Source organism: Apium graveolens, chromosome 8 (assembly GCF_009905375.1).
Source record: "Apium graveolens cultivar Ventura chromosome 8, ASM990537v1, whole genome shotgun sequence".
Lineage (NCBI taxonomy): Eukaryota > Viridiplantae > Streptophyta > Magnoliopsida > Apiales > Apiaceae > Apium > Apium graveolens.
The window spans coordinates 205,035,158-205,054,279 of record NC_133654.1 but is presented as its reverse complement, the minus strand read 5'-3'; the positions used below and the strand labels follow the sequence as shown (position 1 = coordinate 205,054,279).

Genomic DNA, 19,122 nt, shown 5'->3' with positions numbered 1-19,122 from the left:
AATGATTATCTTGTGCATGTCAAAGATTTTCAGAAAAACGTTGAGACAAGGTTAGATATATGAGATCACCTTGCAACGATATTTTTATACAGTTATAAACTGGAACTCTGTGTATATTATACATGTCAGAGGATTTCAAAGATTGTGAAAAGTATATGTATATATATACTGAATATTTTGCGACTTGGTCGCGTTAAGATATCAGCTTGGTTCATTTCTTCTTGACCAAAACTTTCATGAGTACTATGAGAATGCTCATATATTGTTAATTATTATACATATTATTTCGGTTGGCTTGTTGCTCACCCCTTTCATCACACAACATCAGATAGACAAGATGAACAGGACCAAGCTCCCAATTCGCGAGCGGATAGGAAACGTTCCGCGATTTCCTATAGGCGTTGATGTCGCTGTAGCTGAGGTAGGAACTACCAATAGGCTAGACTTTCAACTTTTGATGTACCAGACTTATGTATCTTTATCAATTGTAATAATGGCAAAGAAATCTAAATTTATTCAGAAACCCTTTTAAGGTGTAATGGCATATAATTTTGGAAGAAAATGACTCGTGTTATTTTTGGATATTCATCTCTGAGACTATAACTTGTGGTGTGTGTGTTTATTGTGAGGTCACAATACAGAGTAGTTGATTGTTTATTAAGATTTAGTGTTATTAAGGGAAATGGAACTCGTGACAACCCGGATCCCCGACCCCGGATTTGGAGGTGTTACATGCACTAAACAAATCAAAACTGGTATTATACACCACCTTTTTTGTATAATCACGCATATAGAACTGCTTTTTCACCTCAGTGTCTTGCTCAAAATGAAGCATCTCTTCTAATACAGTGACCGGAATCCCATGATTCATAACTTGGTAAAAACCAAATGTCTCTGATGCACACCGCACTTTATCCACTATCTCCTGATGACTTGTTGGATCATTGTGTAGGCATTCAAGATCGATAATAGGAATACTAAATTCTTTGCAATTGTCACCTGAGTTCTTATCTCAGGCATCAGGTGGATGAACAAATATATTTGGAATCTTCTGAATTCCAGCATCTACGCACCAGATTTGGTGTCATCAAAAGCTTGTAGTTCATTTCGCCGGTTGGAGTAAGATGTCAGATATGATAATGCTGCTTCCATGGTACTGCAAATGCCGCCTTCTTGTGTTTAATATACAGTGTGATTGCTATTATTATCTTGGCCACATGTACAAGCTGCCAATAATTACAAAGATAAGAGAATGACAATTTCATCCAGAAATTAGTTACCCCACAAAAACTCCATCTTGCAACTTGACAACGAACATTGAACAGCTTGTAATAATTTATAATTTACAAAAAGAAAAACTGTATATTCAGGCTACATGTTTTTCTGTTACAATTTTATCTAAAAAAATCAAGAACAGTTTTACGCCAAAATCGCTGAAAAGATAAATAGAACAAAAATAAAATAAATTAGCAAAACTCAAGCTTTCATAATTCGATTGTCAGTACTAAAGCACACACACTCAGAACAGGCTCAGAACACATCAAAGAGGTCATCATCCTCCATGAAAGCCTCTGCCAGGGCACCTGCACCATCAGCCACATAATTAGGTTCAGGGAAGACAAAACAAAATTAGGATATTAATTCGTTTTTTTGTCTTAGGGATTTCGACCCTGATATTCTTAAGAGTTCTGTTTCTGATCCTCCCATGAAATTCTGTTGCTGCCATGGTCTTACGGATTTCTGATATTCTTGTGAGTTTTGTCCCTCAAATTTTCTACAAGATTTGTTCCCTGCATTTTTAAGGAGATTTCTGGCTGAGATTTTTGCCGGGGGTTTCCATAGGATTCCTGCAAGATTCATCCCTGCATTTCATGGGAGACGTATCTAAAAATTTCTCAGGTTTTCGTCCCTAATGCTCTTGGCCCTTTCAGTGTTCTTCATCAGGTCAATAATTATTCATTTCAGAAATTTGTAGGTGTACATCCCTTTCTGCTCTTTGTCTCTAATATTTGTTAGAGGCATCTGTCTTGATATAATTATGGGATTTGTCATAGTTTCTTAATATGATCCTTGAACATATAATTTCATCATCTACGATTCCAAAGCCTGAGTGCACTAAATGCTTCACACCACTCCAGGAATAAACAACTTGTACACAATTCAAGGCACTGACTTAGGTCTGCAGTATAATAATTAGACCCATGTCTACTGAATTCTAAAAGCACACATCAGTACAGACCTCAAGACAATTAGGCTTTGAATGATTAGAAAGCAAATGTTACTAGTCCATTTACATATTGAATATCACTATTAAATTTAGACAGACATTGGTGCTAAAAATGTTACTTATCACTTTGATAATTTCATCACCTAACATTTTATTCATAATTCTTTAGAGCCTGAACTGCAGTGATGTGTCCATAGAACTTTGTGCATGGCATTAGAGAAGTGCTAAAAAGCATGCCACAAATCATTAGATATAAGCTGAAAAACAATTTGAAACAAAAATGAGAAACTTAAAAAAGTCATCCGCAGATCCACTTCAGCCCTTCAATGTATTTGTAATTGCAATATTTACCTGTAAAATATCTCCAATGTTAAAACAAGCACTCCTTGCAATGCTGGAACATCCAAAGATCTTAGTGAAAATTTTGGAGTAGAACACTAAAAAATCATCATCAGTGTGATTGGTGGTGCCCAATGTCAGTTCTGGCTGTGGACATTGGAGATAGCAATGACATAGAACAGCAAGCCCCTTAACACATTCCTTATAATGTAAATCTCTGCACATGTAAATCTTATAATGTTTTGGTGGGAATAAAACCAAACTACACATACCTTACCTGCCTGTAGGGCTTGATAGGTTGTCTCTGTGTATACCATAGACTTTAACAGTTTAAACATAGTAATAACTTTAATATTTTGTATTAGACATACCTGCATGGTGTCTCTGTGTATACCATAGACTTTAACAGTTCAAACATAGTAATAACTTTAATATTTTGTATTAGACATACCTGCACGGTTCTGGGAATTCCTCTGGCTGAGGAGGAGAAGCCTAGAAGGGGACATAAAGCAGAAAAATGAGTCTCTCCAGTTAGCTGCTAGTGAACTAAAATCAAAATTGCTATTTTAGACCACTTGTCATATCACGCGTCGTATAAATTTGTTTCTACACCTCGGTGTCTTGCTCAAAGAACTGAGTACCCCATGAAGCATCTCTTTTAATAGTCATCGAAATCCCATGATTCAGACCGCACTTACAAAATAAAATTTGATGTCGTTGGGTTCTTTAAAGATTGGAAATGGACTAGCTCAACAGGACAGTTCTGTTACTTCTCCATTGCTCTGCACGTCGCACAACCCTAGTCGACTTAACTCCTAAATAAGATGTCCAGAATCAAGTTACGCTTCATCCTCTCTTGGTATCTGCTTCGTGTTTTTAAAGTTAGTTTCTCAATTTTGAATTTACAAATCTCGTCATCAGTAAAAAAGAGCAATATTTAAAAGCATATCCATGTTCTTATATATAACATAACATAAAAAAGAACTCCAGGCACACATTTACTCGCTGACTACAGTGAAGAACTTTAACAGATACTACAATATTACTGCATTAACAGATCAACTTTGGTCATTCTGTTACCCAACAAATTATTTCTAGTATATGTAATTTTTTTGGTGTGGAAATATCATATCAGCCTGAATTTCAGCAATCGAGATCCCCTGTCAAGCCCTTTTGAGAAGGAGTGTGATACATAATCTTGAATAGTTGTTTCTCTATACTTGGGAGGATTATCTTCTGAAACCAACTCTTTGATGGGTCCATATAGCTTTTTAGATGGCATTAGAGATGTGCTAAAGAAGCATGCTATTGATACCCTGGGGACACTATTATTCGACAAGACTCTGTGCTCAACACTTTTGAAGCGATCATTAGTTATTAGCTGAAAAACAATCAATTAACAAGAATGAGAAAAAAGATGAATGAAAACGGTCTTCGCTTCAATCAGATAATGTACACTACATATGAATTTGCAATACTTTCCTGTAAAAGATCTGCAATGTTAACTATAAGCGCCCCTGACGATGGTGGAACATCACTCCGTTGGTCGTGGTGAAGAATTTGGAGTCCGCCAATCTGATCTTGGAGAAGGACAGTAAGGAAGCCATCATCAGTGTGTTTTGTAGCGCCTAATGTGAGTTCTGGCTGCGGACATGGGGGATAGCAATGGCATACGAATGTAAGCCCCTTGACGCACTCAATATCTTTTAAGTAATTACTGTCCAGCCCCAGAGCCTCGTAGTTCCCAGTTTTGATAATCCCAAATCACCCGGGGCCTTCTCCTTGCCAAGCCTGGACTCAAACTCCGTTTGGACAAAAATGGCGGCGGCGAGCAGTGTAGCTGTAGGGTGGGAACCTACAAAACAGAACCGAAGGGGGTGGCGTCCCCGCGACACCTCCGGCGTGAGAATGAGAGGGGGTGGCGTCCCCGCGACACCTCCGGCGTGAGAATGAGAAAGGGTTTTAAGGAGAAAGGGGCAAAACGGGAATTATGCGAGTATATTTATGGTGTGTACGTGTGTGTATATAAGTATATGTGAGGGAGAGAGTGTGTGTAACCTGTAACCTTCCTTCTGTCCTGCCTTTTATAGGCCCCCTACTAGGGTTTAGGGGTTTGTACCTTTTAATCTGGACCGTAGGTGTGCCTTTTGAACTGTAGGGGATGTGGACGCCTGGGATGCGTCAGGGTACTATCGAATCCGGACCGTAGGAACGGTCTGGATCCGGGGTACCTGGACGGTAGTGATGTTTTCAGGCATCCTGGGCCCTTCAAGGTTATAACTGAGTACTTCCTGGGCTCTTGTAACTAGGCCCTGGGCCTCTGTTATTGGGCCTGTATTATTATAGGCTATCATTTGCCCCCCACTCCCTTATGCGGGTTTACCCGGATGGAGGAGTAGAGTAGTTATCATTGTGTCGCGACGCCTTAGGAAAAATTTTGGGGGGTTTGCTTGATTTGTTACCCCATAACCCCGGGGTCAAATGGGGATGAGACTCCGGGGTTGACTTGTTTAGTCCTGTGAGTTAACTCCAAGGTGGGATTCCTTGAAGTACCTTGAAAATAATTTGGGGTGTTTACTTGATTTGTTGCCCCCTAACCCCGGGGTCAAATGGGAATGAGACCCCGGGGTTGACTTGGTTAGTCACCTGATTTCAGTCCAAGGTGGGATTCCTTAAAGTACTTAGAAAATTTTTGGGGGGTTTACTTGATTTGTTACCCCCTAACCCCGGGGTCAACTGGGGATGAGACGTCGGGGCTGATTTGGTTGGTCAGTTGGTTTGAATTTTGAATTTTGGGCGAGGTTCGTGGATAAGGACGATCCTGACATTTGACTTGACCGGACCCTGAAAAGCTGACACTGCAAGTCCGGAGTGTCAGGCGACTGTTAGGATTCCATCCGGGGTCAAAGACACATACGTTTTATGTGTATCTTTTGAGTGTGCCATTCTTTAACTTCCCCCCTTTTTCCTCCTAAAAAGACGCGCCCACGTAATGATTACGTGACAGGTCGTGTAATAACTGCTATGTAGTTATTTTTTAGGACCAATCAGAGGGCACCACGTGGTGGGGATTAATTTTTATTCCAAAAACCCTTTCACCTTTCTCTGCCTTTCGTCCTTCTATAAATACCCTCCTTTGCTTTTCTTTTTTCTTTTACGCTAACACTTCCACAGAGAGAGAGAGAGACCAGAGAAATCTTGCAGAGATTTTTGAAGCCGCATTTCTTTCACCTGCCACTTTGTAAGTATCTTGATCTTTCGCTTTCTTATTTCATTTCTTTTTCTTTCATTTTCGCAATGCATGTAACCATTTTGTGTGAGTTTTGTTTCGCTCCTTTGTACTTCTTGTTCGAGTTTCACAACTGTGTTGTTGGTTTGACCTTGAATCTGTGTAGTTGTGTAGATTTTGCATAGCTTTTTCGATGGTTCCGTGTTTGGTTTGTGTAAATAACATGTATTTTGGTAGTTTTATATGCGAAAAAGTGGGTTTTTAGTAGTGTAAAAAGTTGAAGAGCCCGGGGTGTGTTCTTGATATGTGTTTTTGGTTACGATTGTGTGTATGAGTTGTAGATCTTATTTTTGGGCTAAGATACGTACACGATTTGTTTCTAAACTCTTCTATTTTTTGTTTTGTTTTTGCTGTTGTTAGGTTCGGGTTTGGCATTGACTCCGGGGTGCGTTTATATAGATACACATAGTATATGCCAGGTAGCCGTTTTAGGCGTACTGCTACTCTTAGGAACCGGTATCCCGAGCGTCCTGTCAGATTAGGCGAACTTAACTCCTTCTACCCTTCTTCCTCTTCTAGCAGTAGCTCTGTAGAGATGCCTCCCCGGGTTGACCAACCTCAACAAGTTTTAGCCCAGACCTTAGTTTTAGGCCCTGGGGTACCCTGTCCAACCCGGATGGGTCTTGGGAAGATGTGGACGAATACTTTGTCCAATGCCGCGTGAATCCTAAGCCCTTGGGCTTTTATTACAGAGATTTATCTGAGGCGTACGGGGGTCCCGGATGGGTTGGGCGGTAGGGAGCCTTACGACAAAGACGATATGAACCGGAAGTTTTTTACCGCCCCAGGGACCCGGTATGAGTGTGGGGCGGTTCACAAGGAGATTCAGGATAAGTACACAGATGCCGAGGTAGATAGTGCCCTTAGGCTCACATTTAACCTTGAGGATAAATATCAATGGAGATGGCCCGAGGAGCACGAGAGGGTGTATCACAGACCGGAGGGGGGATGGGTTAGTATTCCCTTAGAGCACCTCCGGGGCATGCGCCTCGGATTACATCAATTTACCAAATCCTTATGCCGGGATGTTTACGGGATTCCTTTCACCCAGCTGGCCCCGAATTTGGTGAATTGGATAAGTTGGTTTCTGGTCTGCTGCTATGCCAAAAATTACCTCCCTACCTTTAAACTATTCCACCATATTTTTAGGATCAAGAGGTCCACCTCCCGACCCATATATGAGTTCTTGTTTAGGATCGAGGACTGCGAATATCCTTCCGATAAGATGGTCCTCCCGGTCAGCATGTTGACATCGCTTAAGGGATGGCACCGGGAGTTCTTTTTGTCCGGGGTGGCGATCTGGAGTTCATGCCACTCCATAAACTCGAAATTAAAACAGAAAGATTTCCGGTCCAGCGGCTCGGGCAAGCAGCTTTCGCGATGGTTTACGCCTTCTGTGGGGCACTCGGGACACAATGGACCCGGGAAACTTTTAATAGCAATGAAAGTATGCATGCTGTCGGCTGTAAGTCTTTTGCCTTAGCTTTATTTTGTTATTCTAACTTTTATTGGTTGCTTGTATCCGGGACTGATGTTTTGTTGTTCTTCTTTTCAAGTATTCCGAAGCTAATTCCCTATCCCCCAAACATGTCTGCTCAGCTTAAGGATTTTTCGGCCAAACTGCGAAGGATTGGAGGAATGACGAGCTTGGATTCCGGGAAGAAGAAGGTTGGTGAGGGTGAAGACGCAGCCCGGAAGGCGGCGACATCTCGTCCGGGGAGGACAACGATCGTGATCAACGAACCCCGGGCCGAGGATGTGCAGCAAGGGGACGCGACAAGGGTCCCAGCACCCCTTAAAAGGAAGAATGCTCATTCGGGTTCCGGGGAGAAAGGTGGGGATGGGTCCGAGGGCCCTGTTTCGAAGAAGGCTGCTGTTGACCTGGCCCCGGATACCCCGAAAACTTTGAAGGCCCTGCTGGCTAGCTTCACTCCGGAGACTCGCCGGAGGGAGCTATTTGAGAACTACGCTAGCACGGCGGAGAGGAAGAAATACAGAAAGGAGCCTCTCGACGACTTCTTGGTCGGGCTTCAGGAGGACATTACTGCTGTAAGCCCTTTTCTTATTCCATTTTGATATTCGATTTCGTACTTGCCTCGTTTTGTTTTCTTGTATTTGTATCATCTAAATATGGTGTATAATGATTTCAGGCTAACTCCCGGATTGCTGGATTGGTTTGCATAACCCGGAGCCTACAGGCGAAGGCTGATACTGCTGAGGTCTACAAGACTGAATCTGAGAGGCTGTCCCGTGAGATCCAGGATTTGAAGGAGGCGAGTGCCAAGGAGGCTGCTGCTCATAAGAAGCTTCTTGATGAGATCTGGGAGAGGCAAGACCGGGCCGAAGCTTCAGTCCGGAAGATGAGGGATGAAAACAAGAAGCTGAGGGATGATCTTGCCGCCCGGCCCACTCCCGAAGAGGTCTTTTCTGGGTTCCGCGGCACTCCGGCATACTATGAGGAGCTGAACGACAAAGCGCTTGAGAAGATCCAGATTTGCTGGAGTGTTGCTTCCAAGTATCTCGTCGAAGAGCCTCAGGGTACAATCGATGTCTTCCTGGAGAAGTACATTGAGGAGGAGACGCGGCTAGAGCAGGATAAGGAAGCCATCCAGGCAAGGGAGTCTGGTGCCGGAACCTCTAGCAATGTCCCTCCTTCTCCCGGATCGCCACTCGCTGAGCAGCCTCCCATTCCAGAAGGTGATCCGGAGCAGCCTCCTTCTCCTCCCGCCGAGCCTGCAGCAGAAGCTTGACGACTTTGCCATTTGTTGGCATGTAATTTCCATTTCTTTGTTTTTAGTATTGTCTGAACTCAGCCTTTTGGCTAATTTATCTTGTCTGTAATCCGGATGATTTTGATTTGCCCCCCCGGGGTGTGTTTCCCCGGGGTTGTTTAATATGATTGTGCTTTTCTTTCTTTCCTCTGTTATTGACTTGTATATGTCAGGAAATTTTCAAAGTACACATGGGCTGTGTTTTTGCGGACCCCGAGTTGGGGTAAAAATATTTAACTTGTAGAAATTTTGTAAGTACTCATGGGTTGAGTTTTTACAGGACCCCGGGCAGGGGTAAATCTCCGTTTGATAGAAATTTTCAAAGTACACATGGGCTGTGTTTTTCAGACCCCGGGTTGGGGTAAAAATATTTAACTTGTAGAGATTTTATAAGTACTCATGGGTTGAGTTTTTATAGGACCCCGGGCAGGGGTAAATTTCCGTTTGATAGAAATTTTCAAAGTACACATGGGCTGTGTTTTTGCAGACCCCGGGTTGGGGTAAAAATATTTAACTTGTAGAGATTTTATAAGTACTCATGGGTTGAGTTTTTATAGGACCCCGGGAAGGGGTAAATTTCCGTTTGATAGAAATTTTCAAAGTACACATGAGCTGTGTTTTTGCAGACCCCGGGTTGGGGTAAAAATATTTAACTTGTAGAAATTGTATAAGTACTCTTGGGTTGAGTTTGATAGATAAATAAGCAACATAATGAACTTGATTTAAATTATAGGACGCTTAAAGTAGAGTCTTTCATTCATATCGAAACTAAAAAAAAATTTCTGGGGTGAATGGGAATAGCGTTTACATCAACATATCATAGTATAAATGTAGAGATGTGCCCAGAATGTGCACCTTTCTTTCACTGGTAGAACTTCCTTAGTCGGGTTCCGTGCCAGGTGTTGGGGACCTCGGTCCCGCTGATGTAGTTCAGCTTGTAAGTTCCCGGACAGAGCACTTCCTTGACTATGTAGGGACCTTCCCAATTCGGCTGCAGTTTCCCTTGGTTGGTTGGGTCCGAAGCTTCGGTGTCGCGGAGTACTAGATCTCCCACCACATATTCTCTTATCTTGGCCCTCTTTGTAAAGTAGAGTTTTGTTTTTTCCTTGTAGCTTTCCATTTTTGCTACAGCTTGGTCTCTTACTTCATCCAGGAGTTCGAGGTTGGTTTTAAGTCCTTCTATGTTGGAGACTTCGTCAAAGTTGACCATTCTGTGGGAGGGGGATCCGGTTTCCACCGGTAGCCGGGCCTCTGTACCATAGGCAAGCTTAAATGGGGTCTCACCGGTTCCAGTCCGGGAGGTGGTTCTGTATGACCATAAAACCTTCGGGAGTTCATCCGGCCAGTTCTTTTTAGAATCTTTCAGTCTCTTTTCCAAACCTCGGAGTATGGTCCTGTTTGTGACCTCGACTTGTCCGTTTCCTTGTGGATGGGCCACAGATGCTTTCTTGTGCCTTATCCCGAGCTCCTTGAGATAGGCTTCAAAAACCGAACCCACGAACTACGGCCCGTTGTCCGAGATTAAAACCATCAGTATTCCGAACCTCATCACAATTGAATCTACGAATTTGATGCAGTCTTGCTGATTGATGGTCCTCATAGCCTTGGCTTCTGCCCACTTAGTCATATAATCGATCGCCACCAGCACGTAACGAAGATCCCCTTTTGCTCGAGGGAAAGGACCCATGATGTCAATTCCCCAGACAGAGAATGGGATCGGGGAGAGAACGGACCCGGGGATGCTTGAACCTTGCTTTGGCACATTGCTGAACTTTTGGCACTTGCTGCATTTCTTCACATAGGCAACTGAATCAGCGTGGATTGTGGGCCAATAGTAGCCTTGTCTGATGACCTTGTAGGCTAGAGCTTTAGTGGCTAAATGATCTCCGCAGATTCCCTCGTGCACCTCCCGGAGACAATAATCTGCCTCATCCGGATCAACGCATTTTAAAGTTGGGGCAGAGAAAGTTCGCCGGTATAGGTCCTTAACGTGGTCCGGGATCGTGACCGACTTAGAGATCATATCATCGACATAAGATTCCATGTTCCTGCCCAGCTGATTTTTGAAGATGGTATTCATCATTTTCTGGTATGTTGCCCCGGCGTTGATTAACCCAAACGGCATCATAACAAAAGCGTAGACAGCCCGATGTGTAATGAATGGCGTCTTCACAATATCTTCCGGATTCATCTTGACTTGGTTGTACCCCGAGAAAGCATCAATGAAGCTTAGCATAACATGGCCCGAGGTTGCATCTATCAGTTGGTCAATGTTGGGCAGGGGGTAGGAGTCTTTAGGACACGTCGAGTTGAGACTTGTATAATCCACGCACATTCGCCACTTTCCATTGGGTTTCTTGACTAGCACAACGTTTGCTAGCCAATTCGGATACTTAATTTCACAGATGATATCTGCCTTTAACAACTTTTCAACTTCTTGATCGATTGCCTGCTGTCTTTCTGGGGCAAAGTTTCTTCGTTTTTGCTTGATTGGTCTTTGTTTGGGATCTACATCCAGGCTGTGCATTGCCACAGATTCATCAATCCCCGGCATGTCTTCCGGGGACCAAGCGAACACATCAGCGTATTCCTTCAATAGATCGATAAGCTCCTTCTGGAAGGCGGTTTCCAAGCCTTTTCCGACTTTGATTTTCCGGGTGGGGTTCCCGGGTTCCAACTCTACTTCAATTGTCTGTTGGGCAGGTTTGACCTTTGTCTTCTCCTTGCTTTCTACAAATTTCTGAATCCGGGCATCGGCGTTGGTTACGCTGTACCCGGAGTCTTCAATCATATTTACATCCAAGCGGGCCCTTTTACTGAGGTGTTCCCGATGCTTTTTTCTGCTTTGTCCTTTGGGTAAGGACATTATCTTTTTCCTGTTCTCAGGTTCCGTTTCTGCCATGACCAAGGCTTGACCATAGCATCTCCCTACCATCTCCCTGTCTCCTTTCAATTCTCCGACGCCTCCTGGGGTGGGGAATTTGAGTTTTAAGTGAACAGTTGAAGGGATTGCCATAAGCTTGGTGATAGTGGGCCTTCCAAGGATCATATTGTATGAGGAGGTTGCGCTTATCACATAGAACTTCATCATATGAGAGACCTGCTAGGGTGCAGTTCCAAAGATAATGGGGAGATAAATGACGCCCCGGATTGGAATCATCGTGTTTCCAAATCCGTACAAGGGGTCTTCAAGATAGGGGTCCATTCAAGGGTGGCCAAGCACCATCCTGTTAAGTGTGTGCTCGAATACAATATTAGCAGAGGAACCGTTGTCAACTAGAATTCTTTTTACCTCGTTGTTTGCGACATCTAGGGTTACCACCAATACTAAGTTGTGGTCCGGATCGAGTCCCTCATAATCAGAATAAGAGAAACAGATCGGCTCATCTTCCAGGAGCTGGATCATCATCACGTCATTCTCCTGGTCCGGGCTCCGGGGCGGTGAAGCTGTGCCTCCAAAGACCACGTTCACCACATTTTTGCCGCTTCCCGGGGCCCTGTCTTTGTCATTCAACCTCCTTTGAAGATACCGGTTCATGTTTCCCTTCTTGATCTGGTCTTCTATGAACATCTTGAGGGAAAAATAGTTTTCAGTGGTATGGCCACGATCCTCATGATAGCCACAATGCTTGTCCCGGGCTCTGTTCTCGGGAGGCGCCAGCAAGGGTTTTGGCGGATAATAAAACGGCTTACCCTTAACTTCGCACAAAATGTCAGCCCGGGGCCTGTTGAGGGGTGTCCCCTCCGGTTCCGGCTTGGGTTCTTTCTTGGTCTTGGGTTTCCTTTCATTCTTTCTTGATTCGACGTAAGTCTCCCGGGGTGGGGTTCCCCGAGATTGCTGAATGTAGTTGGCTTGCCTGTCAAGCTTGTATTTTTTGTCTCTCCGGGACGACGAGCGTCGCTCCGGAGACTCATCATCATCATGTATTCTTCTATTCATTTTCATTGACTTGAGGAAATCATTCTCCTTTATGAACTTTGACGCCAAGGCATATGCTGATGCTAGGCTATGGGGCTCTCTATGAATCAAGTCTTTAACATAGCCTTCGCAGGATATTGGGTGTAAGTTTCTTCAAAAAATGTTCACTGCCTCTTTTTCTTCCAAGTTGGAGAGTTGGTTAACTGCTTCTTGGAATCTTTTGATGAATTTCGGGAGGGACTCCTTGCTTCTTTGCTGGATTGTTTCCAAATGACACATTTGCAGCTCGTTCATCCGGTTGGCCCTGAATCTTTTCAAAAATATCTCGCGGAAGTCTTTCCAGGAGTCCACACTCCGGGATGGAATGTGGCTGAACCATTTCTGAGCTCCCCCCTTTAATGTTGATGCGAAGAATCGGCATCTGGTTAGGTCACTATAATCATAAATATCAGAGATTTGCTCGAAATAGTTCAGATGCTCCTCGGGGTCAGCCAGCCCATCGAAATAGTCAAAATTGAAGTGCTTCAGGCCCGATTCTCTGGGGGTAGATTCCAACTTCTTGGTGAACGGGGTGGCTGCCGCACCCACTTCCATATCGCCTTCTACTTTTCTTTTGAGATCCCGAAGGACCCGGGCCATTTGTTCTTGCTTAGATTCCTTTTCCGGCTCCGAATCGGAAGAAACATGAATCCGGTTTGCCTTTCTTTTTAGCTTTGCCTCTTCCTCCCGGACTCTCTTTTCGATAGCTTCTTGAGCTTTGGCTTCTTCTTCCTTCCGGATCCTCTCTCGGAAGGCAGCTCTCTTTATCTCATCCCTGGCATCCTCTGGTGGTTTCTTTAAATTCTTTGTAATCCGATCAAAGACGGAACCCCGGGATTCTCCAGACCGTTCCCGCTGATCCTCTGGGCGGGTCTCAGGTTCGGCATTATATTTTTCCTTCCACAGGTCCATCGCCGCCTGTATCTGATCCGGGGTCATGTTTCCCCAGGGGTTGGCGGAAGTCCCAGTGTGCTTATGGGCAGCTTTCTCGATGAGTATTCTCTTGTCTCCTGGTTGGAGATTTTGAGATGGAATCTGGGTTATGGGGGGCCCTTCATCCAGATCTTCCATATCTCCATCCCTAGGTTGGGGTGGAGGTGGAAGGAGAGAAGTAGAAACGGCCGCTTTGCTCTTTCTTGTAGTCATGGTTATTCAACAGTACCACAAACTCACAGTAATATAATTCGTAAAAAACAGATTTAAGAGATTGGGAGTGGCGTTCTTACTGAGAGATGGTATTCCAAGTTGATGGGTAGGGTAGAAATTGCGGATATGAACACCACCGGACGGAGGTTCGACCCCTCCTTCTAGCGCCAATGATAATCCCAAATCACCCCGGGGCCTTCTCCTTGCCGAGCCCGGACTCAAACTCCGTTTGGACAGAAATGGCGGCTGCGAGCGGTGTAGCTGTAGGGTGGGAACCTACAAAACAGAACCGGAGGGGGGTGGTGTCCCCGCGGCACCTCCGGCGTGAGAATGAGAAAGGGTTTTAAGGAGAAAAGGGGCAAAACGGGAATTATGCGAGTATATTTATGGTCTGTACGTGTGTGTATGTAAGTATATGTGAGGGAGAGAGTGTGTGTAACCTGTAACCTTCCTTCTGTCCTGCCTTTTATAGGCCCCCTACTAGGGTTTAGGGGTTTGTACCTTTTAATCTGAACCGTAGGTGTGCCTTTTGGACTGTAGGGGATGTGGACGTCTGGGATGCGTCAGGGTACTATCGAATCCGGACCGTAGGAACGTTCTGGATCCGGGGTACCTGGACGGTGGTGATGTTGCCACGCGTCCTGGGCCCTTCAAGGTTATAGCTGAGTACTTCCTGGGCTCTTTGTAACTAGGCCCTGGGCTTCTATTATTAGGTCTGTATTATTATAGGCTATCAAGTTTCATTACTTGTTTCGAATACTCAATCTGTATATCTCTGCAAATTTTAATCCATGAAATGTTGAGTTTTCTGGCTGTTGATAAAACCATATATAACATGCGTCTCACTCGCAGAGGGAGGGTATGATATAATTAAGCATACCTTACTACTTACATAAGTGGAAATGTAAGACGTATGCACATTAACATAAACATTAACATTTAGTATTAGACATACCTGCATGGTTCTGGCAATTCGTCTGGTTGAGGAGGAGAAGGAGCCATAAAACAGGAAAATGAATCCCTCCAGTTAGCTGCGGGTGAACTAAAAAAATCGTAATTGGTATTATACACCACTTTTTTCGTATAGTCACGCGTGTAAAACTGTTTCTTCACCTCAGTGTCTTGCTCAAAGAATCTATGTAACCCTTGAAGCATCTCTTCTAAGACGGTCACTGGAATCCCATGATTTACAACTTGGAAAAAATCAAAAGTCTCAGATGTACAGCGCACTTTATGACTCGTCGGATCTTTGTTTAGGCATTCAAGATCGATAATAGGAATGGTAAATTCTTTGCACTTGTCACCTGAGTTCTTATCAAAGGTATCAAGTGGATGAACAAATATATCCGGAATCTTCTGAACTCCGGCATCTACTAGTCCTTTTACCCCAGCTTTGGTGTCATCGAAAGCTTGTAGTTCTCTCTGGCGGTCGGAGTAAGATGTGATGGACGGTGGTGCTTCCATGGAACTATTAGTGACCACCTACTAATGTTTTCGGAATATGTATGTAGTGATTTCTATTGTTTTCTTGGCTACATATACAAGGGCCAATAATTCAATGAACCAACTCCATACTGCAACTTGCCAATTTCGCTGACTAACCCAAGACACAGACACATGATAATATCTACGAACTATGGTTATATATGCAAATCAACAAAACGGGTTAAATATCAAAGTGGTCACTCAACCGAAAGCCATATATCAGTTTAATCATCAAATTTAACGGGGTATCATTTACATCACTAAAGTAATAATAAATATCAAACAGATACCTCAAAATATGTGCTCGAGAATTAAAATTTATTTTATGGAGTTCTAAACATTTTTTTTAAAGCTTATTACAACCAAATGAAAAGTTATGAATTCATAGTATTTTAGATAATTTTTTGAGATTTTTAAAATTTTATCTACTAATTATTTTTATTTAAATAAAGCAAACGACTACAAAATTAAAAATAAATAGTAGATAAATTTTAAAAAATCTTATTATATTATAGAAAATACTAGAATTCATACATTTTCATTTGGTTGTAATAGGATTCAAGAAAAATATATAGAACTCCATAAAATAAATTTTAATTCTCGAACACATATTTTGAGGTATACGTATGATATTTATTATGACTTTAGTGATTCAAATGATACCCCGTTAACTTTGATGATTAAACTTATATATGGGGTTCAGTTGAATGACCACTACGATATTTAACCCAAATCAAAACTTACATACTTCTCCGCTGACGGTCTAAAACTCGATCCATCAACAAAACTTCGACTTAAACTTGAGAGTACCTATCATTTTATAACTCAAATGCAGCCACTGCTTCCTAAAAACTATCACAATAGTACTGTAATTCACATCTTTGTAATTTCACTGTTTTAACTGTAGCGGTATATGTTCATTGTACAAGTTTATTTTAACTATTTCTAGTTATCTTAAGCCTCCTAGTCCAAGTAACTGTGTCTTCACAGTGTAGAGACACCAAAAAAGGAGCAATAAATCAACATGATTAATGCAAAATGGCAGGGGTGAGAATGCACAAGTTGTTTTTACACCACCAACATAACTGTAACGTAATCGGTTTTAACAGGTAACTTAATGTACTAAAAAAGCAACACAATTTAACATAATTTTGTCTCATGCCATTAAAGTCTAGAGCCATAAGCATTTTGAAATTTGTAGTCCATGGAAATCACATCTACTTAAGTTACCAAAAGTACACAACACAAAACATACACCATAACTGGACATAAGAGTCTACTTGCATATATGAATCCACCCCATATTAAAGTACAACTACTAAACAGGCCCCAGGAAATCACCATCCAAGTTGACAACCGCCTGAAACTCCTTTTCAGCCTCCATATACCTCACGCCAATCACCATAACTCGCAGCTTCACGCCTTTCTCAATCTTCGCTGACTTTTCGCTCATGAAGATTGGATTCTCACCGGGCACAAAACTGTAACCCTGCATCTTGAGGTGAGAGAGATAAATGTGCTCGACTGGTCCACACCTTAGAAAAACCCCATGCTTCAGAATCTTGTGCACTTCGCCTTCCAGAATCTCACCCGCAAAAGCTTTATAGGTCATGCATGTGAATGTTACAGGAAAAAGCACATCCCCTGAATGCTGTCTCACTCTTCCTTCTCCCACTTTGTCCAAACTGGTTACCGCAAGAAAATAACCAAGAGTGCTTGTAGCTCTTTTGGCAGCAAACTCATCCAAAAGGCGAACTATAATTGCCTTCTGCAATGCCAGTCCTTTGGCATCAAGATTTTCAGCAGGAATTATAACATTCCATTGCAACTGTGCCTTGAGAAACATTTTGGTCACGCCTTCAACATAAGAAAATATAATAATAATTATTAATATATAGAAGTTAAAAAACGCTTAGCAAGTTTATCTTAACAAAACGGATGACGGAATAACGCTCTCTATATTAAACTGCGAGGAAAATCATGTAGCAATTGTACGAACACAGAGTTAACATGCATAAAGTAAAATAACCCTAAAACAATGTTGAGTTCTAGCAGCAGTGTTGCTACTGCTTATGATGATAATATGATGGTAATAATCAAGTAAACAATCATGTATATGGGAATGAAATATTCAGACTTTACAGAATTTTGTTATGTACTGTTTCTGCTTTTATATTAGAAGGTAGGTAAACATGTTTGCTTGCTATCCAAAATTCTGGATTGAATTCAATTAACTAATTAAGCATAAGATTATAAGTATTTTTTCTTTACAAATTCAATTAACAATTAGTAATTCACATCAATTATGTGTATTTCATAGCAATAAATGTATACTCCCAATCTCCCATTCAAGCAGAGTTGGGTAAATGTATACTCAGTTCATGGCTATCAAATTTCTAAAAGTTGCTTTAACCACTTTTAATGTAAGTTTCACTATGGATCCAACCTACTGATGGACATGACAGTTCCCTTGTCCATTAAATGTGCCATAGTTACTGACATAAACATTTCTTTAATAATGGAACCACAATATAGAAATTTTCAGAATACAAACCATGACATCAACAATGACCTTAGAAATAGAGCAACGAGCTTCCTCTGTCGATCGGATGTAAAGATAACTACAGGAAATAATTTACATTATATAACAACACAGCTTTAAGAACAATTACATATAACATGAGGAATAGTCTAATAATCCCATTTACTCCATTCTAATAAGCTTCGTAAGCCATGCTTGTTTGCAAGGATTATCAGTCGAGGACTATTTACAATTTGCACCCACTTCTGATACTTGAAACTACCGTAGAGTTGTTTTTTATTACATGTTAATTCATTTATGGGGACTACATAATCACACCCACTCCCTAGGTACTCTTAATCACATGTATAGCAAGTAAAATTGAGTGTAAAATTAGTGCAATTAGCCAAGTAGTCCGCCGATTGCTGGTTTATTGAAACAAACATTTCCATAAAGAATTTTGACACACTTGTATATGACAGAGGACTGATTCATGATCCATGCTAGCACTGATTTAAAGAAATAAACCTATAGAAAGGCATATTATACTCTCGAAACAGAGATCTATAAAAAAAATCGATATTCTACTGCCAGACGAAGAAATGTATAAAACCATAAATCCATCCCATTCCAACAAGCAGACCCATCAACACACAAGGGTGTTTGGTTTAGCTTATTATCGAATAATAACCTTTCTCCCCCAAAAAAGGAGGTATTTTCCATTTCGAAAAATATAAAACAAACACCCTCGTAGAAAGTACTACTAATCAACAAACACAACAGTAATAAAAAAGAAAATGCACTTTGTTAAAAAAAACCCTAATAGCAAAATTGAACTAAATCAATTACATGCAAAAACAAACAACAGAAACAAATAATCTACAAGGCTAAGTACTTTAAGAATCACACCAAGAACAAACCATAAGGGCTTTGTAGCACAAAACATAAGGGAGTTTAGAATAATAAAAAAAGATAAACAAGTACTCAAAGAACACACAACTCACAATGATAATGGATGAAAGAAGAGTAAGGCCAAATGGGTCTTCTCTTTACCTCTCTCTTTCTCTCTGCAAAATAATAAAATGGGTTACTGGATTGAAGCCCAAACAACGTATGCACAAGTGACCGCTACAGCTGTACTCCCTACAATTGGTAGTTTTATACTCCCTCTGCCCCTGGAAGTAGATACCGGGGGACAGGAATATATTATTTTAAATTTTTTTTTTTAAATAAAATTTTAATATTTGAAGTTTATAAGAAAAAAAAAAAATTAAAAATTAATTATGGAAGTATATTTTTTATTCACCTTAAAATGCATATCAAATATTGAAAAAAAAACAGTATACAATTAAATGGGATAGAGAGTATATATATTTTTAGTCAATA

The 19,122-nt window shown here is 41.7% G+C and overlaps 1 protein-coding gene and 1 long non-coding RNA gene across 5 annotated transcripts; both read right to left on the bottom strand.

Moving 5' to 3' along the window:
* Positions 1–524: 524 nt before the first annotated feature.
* LOC141678299 (uncharacterized) lies at positions 525–15,287 on the bottom strand. Of its 2 annotated transcripts, none has more exons than XR_012557681.1 (3): positions 14,686–15,287; positions 2,579–3,429; positions 525–2,484 (listed from the first exon to the last, which is right to left on the bottom strand). It is a non-coding gene; the product is annotated as an uncharacterized LOC141678299 (long non-coding RNA). The 2 variants fall into 2 exon arrangements; XR_012557682.1 differs by lacking the exon at positions 14,686–15,287 and adding an exon at positions 13,811–14,651.
* Positions 15,288–16,277: 990 nt separating this feature from the next.
* On the bottom strand, positions 16,278–18,905 carry LOC141676692 (DNA-directed RNA polymerase V subunit 7-like). 3 transcript variants are annotated; one of them, XM_074482396.1, is made up of 2 exons: positions 18,790–18,905; positions 16,278–17,072 (listed from the first exon to the last, which is right to left on the bottom strand). In XM_074482396.1, the coding sequence occupies exon 2, from the start codon at positions 17,059–17,061 to the stop codon at positions 16,534–16,536; it is 528 nt and encodes a 175-aa protein (XP_074338497.1). In that variant the 5' UTR covers positions 17,062–17,072; positions 18,790–18,905; the 3' UTR covers positions 16,278–16,533. The 3 variants fall into 3 exon arrangements, with proteins under 3 accessions (XP_074338497.1, XP_074338496.1, XP_074338498.1); XM_074482395.1 differs by having other exon boundaries at positions 18,741–18,892; XM_074482397.1 differs by lacking the exon at positions 18,790–18,905 and adding an exon at positions 17,770–17,791.
* Between the last annotated feature and the right edge of the window lie 217 nt (positions 18,906–19,122).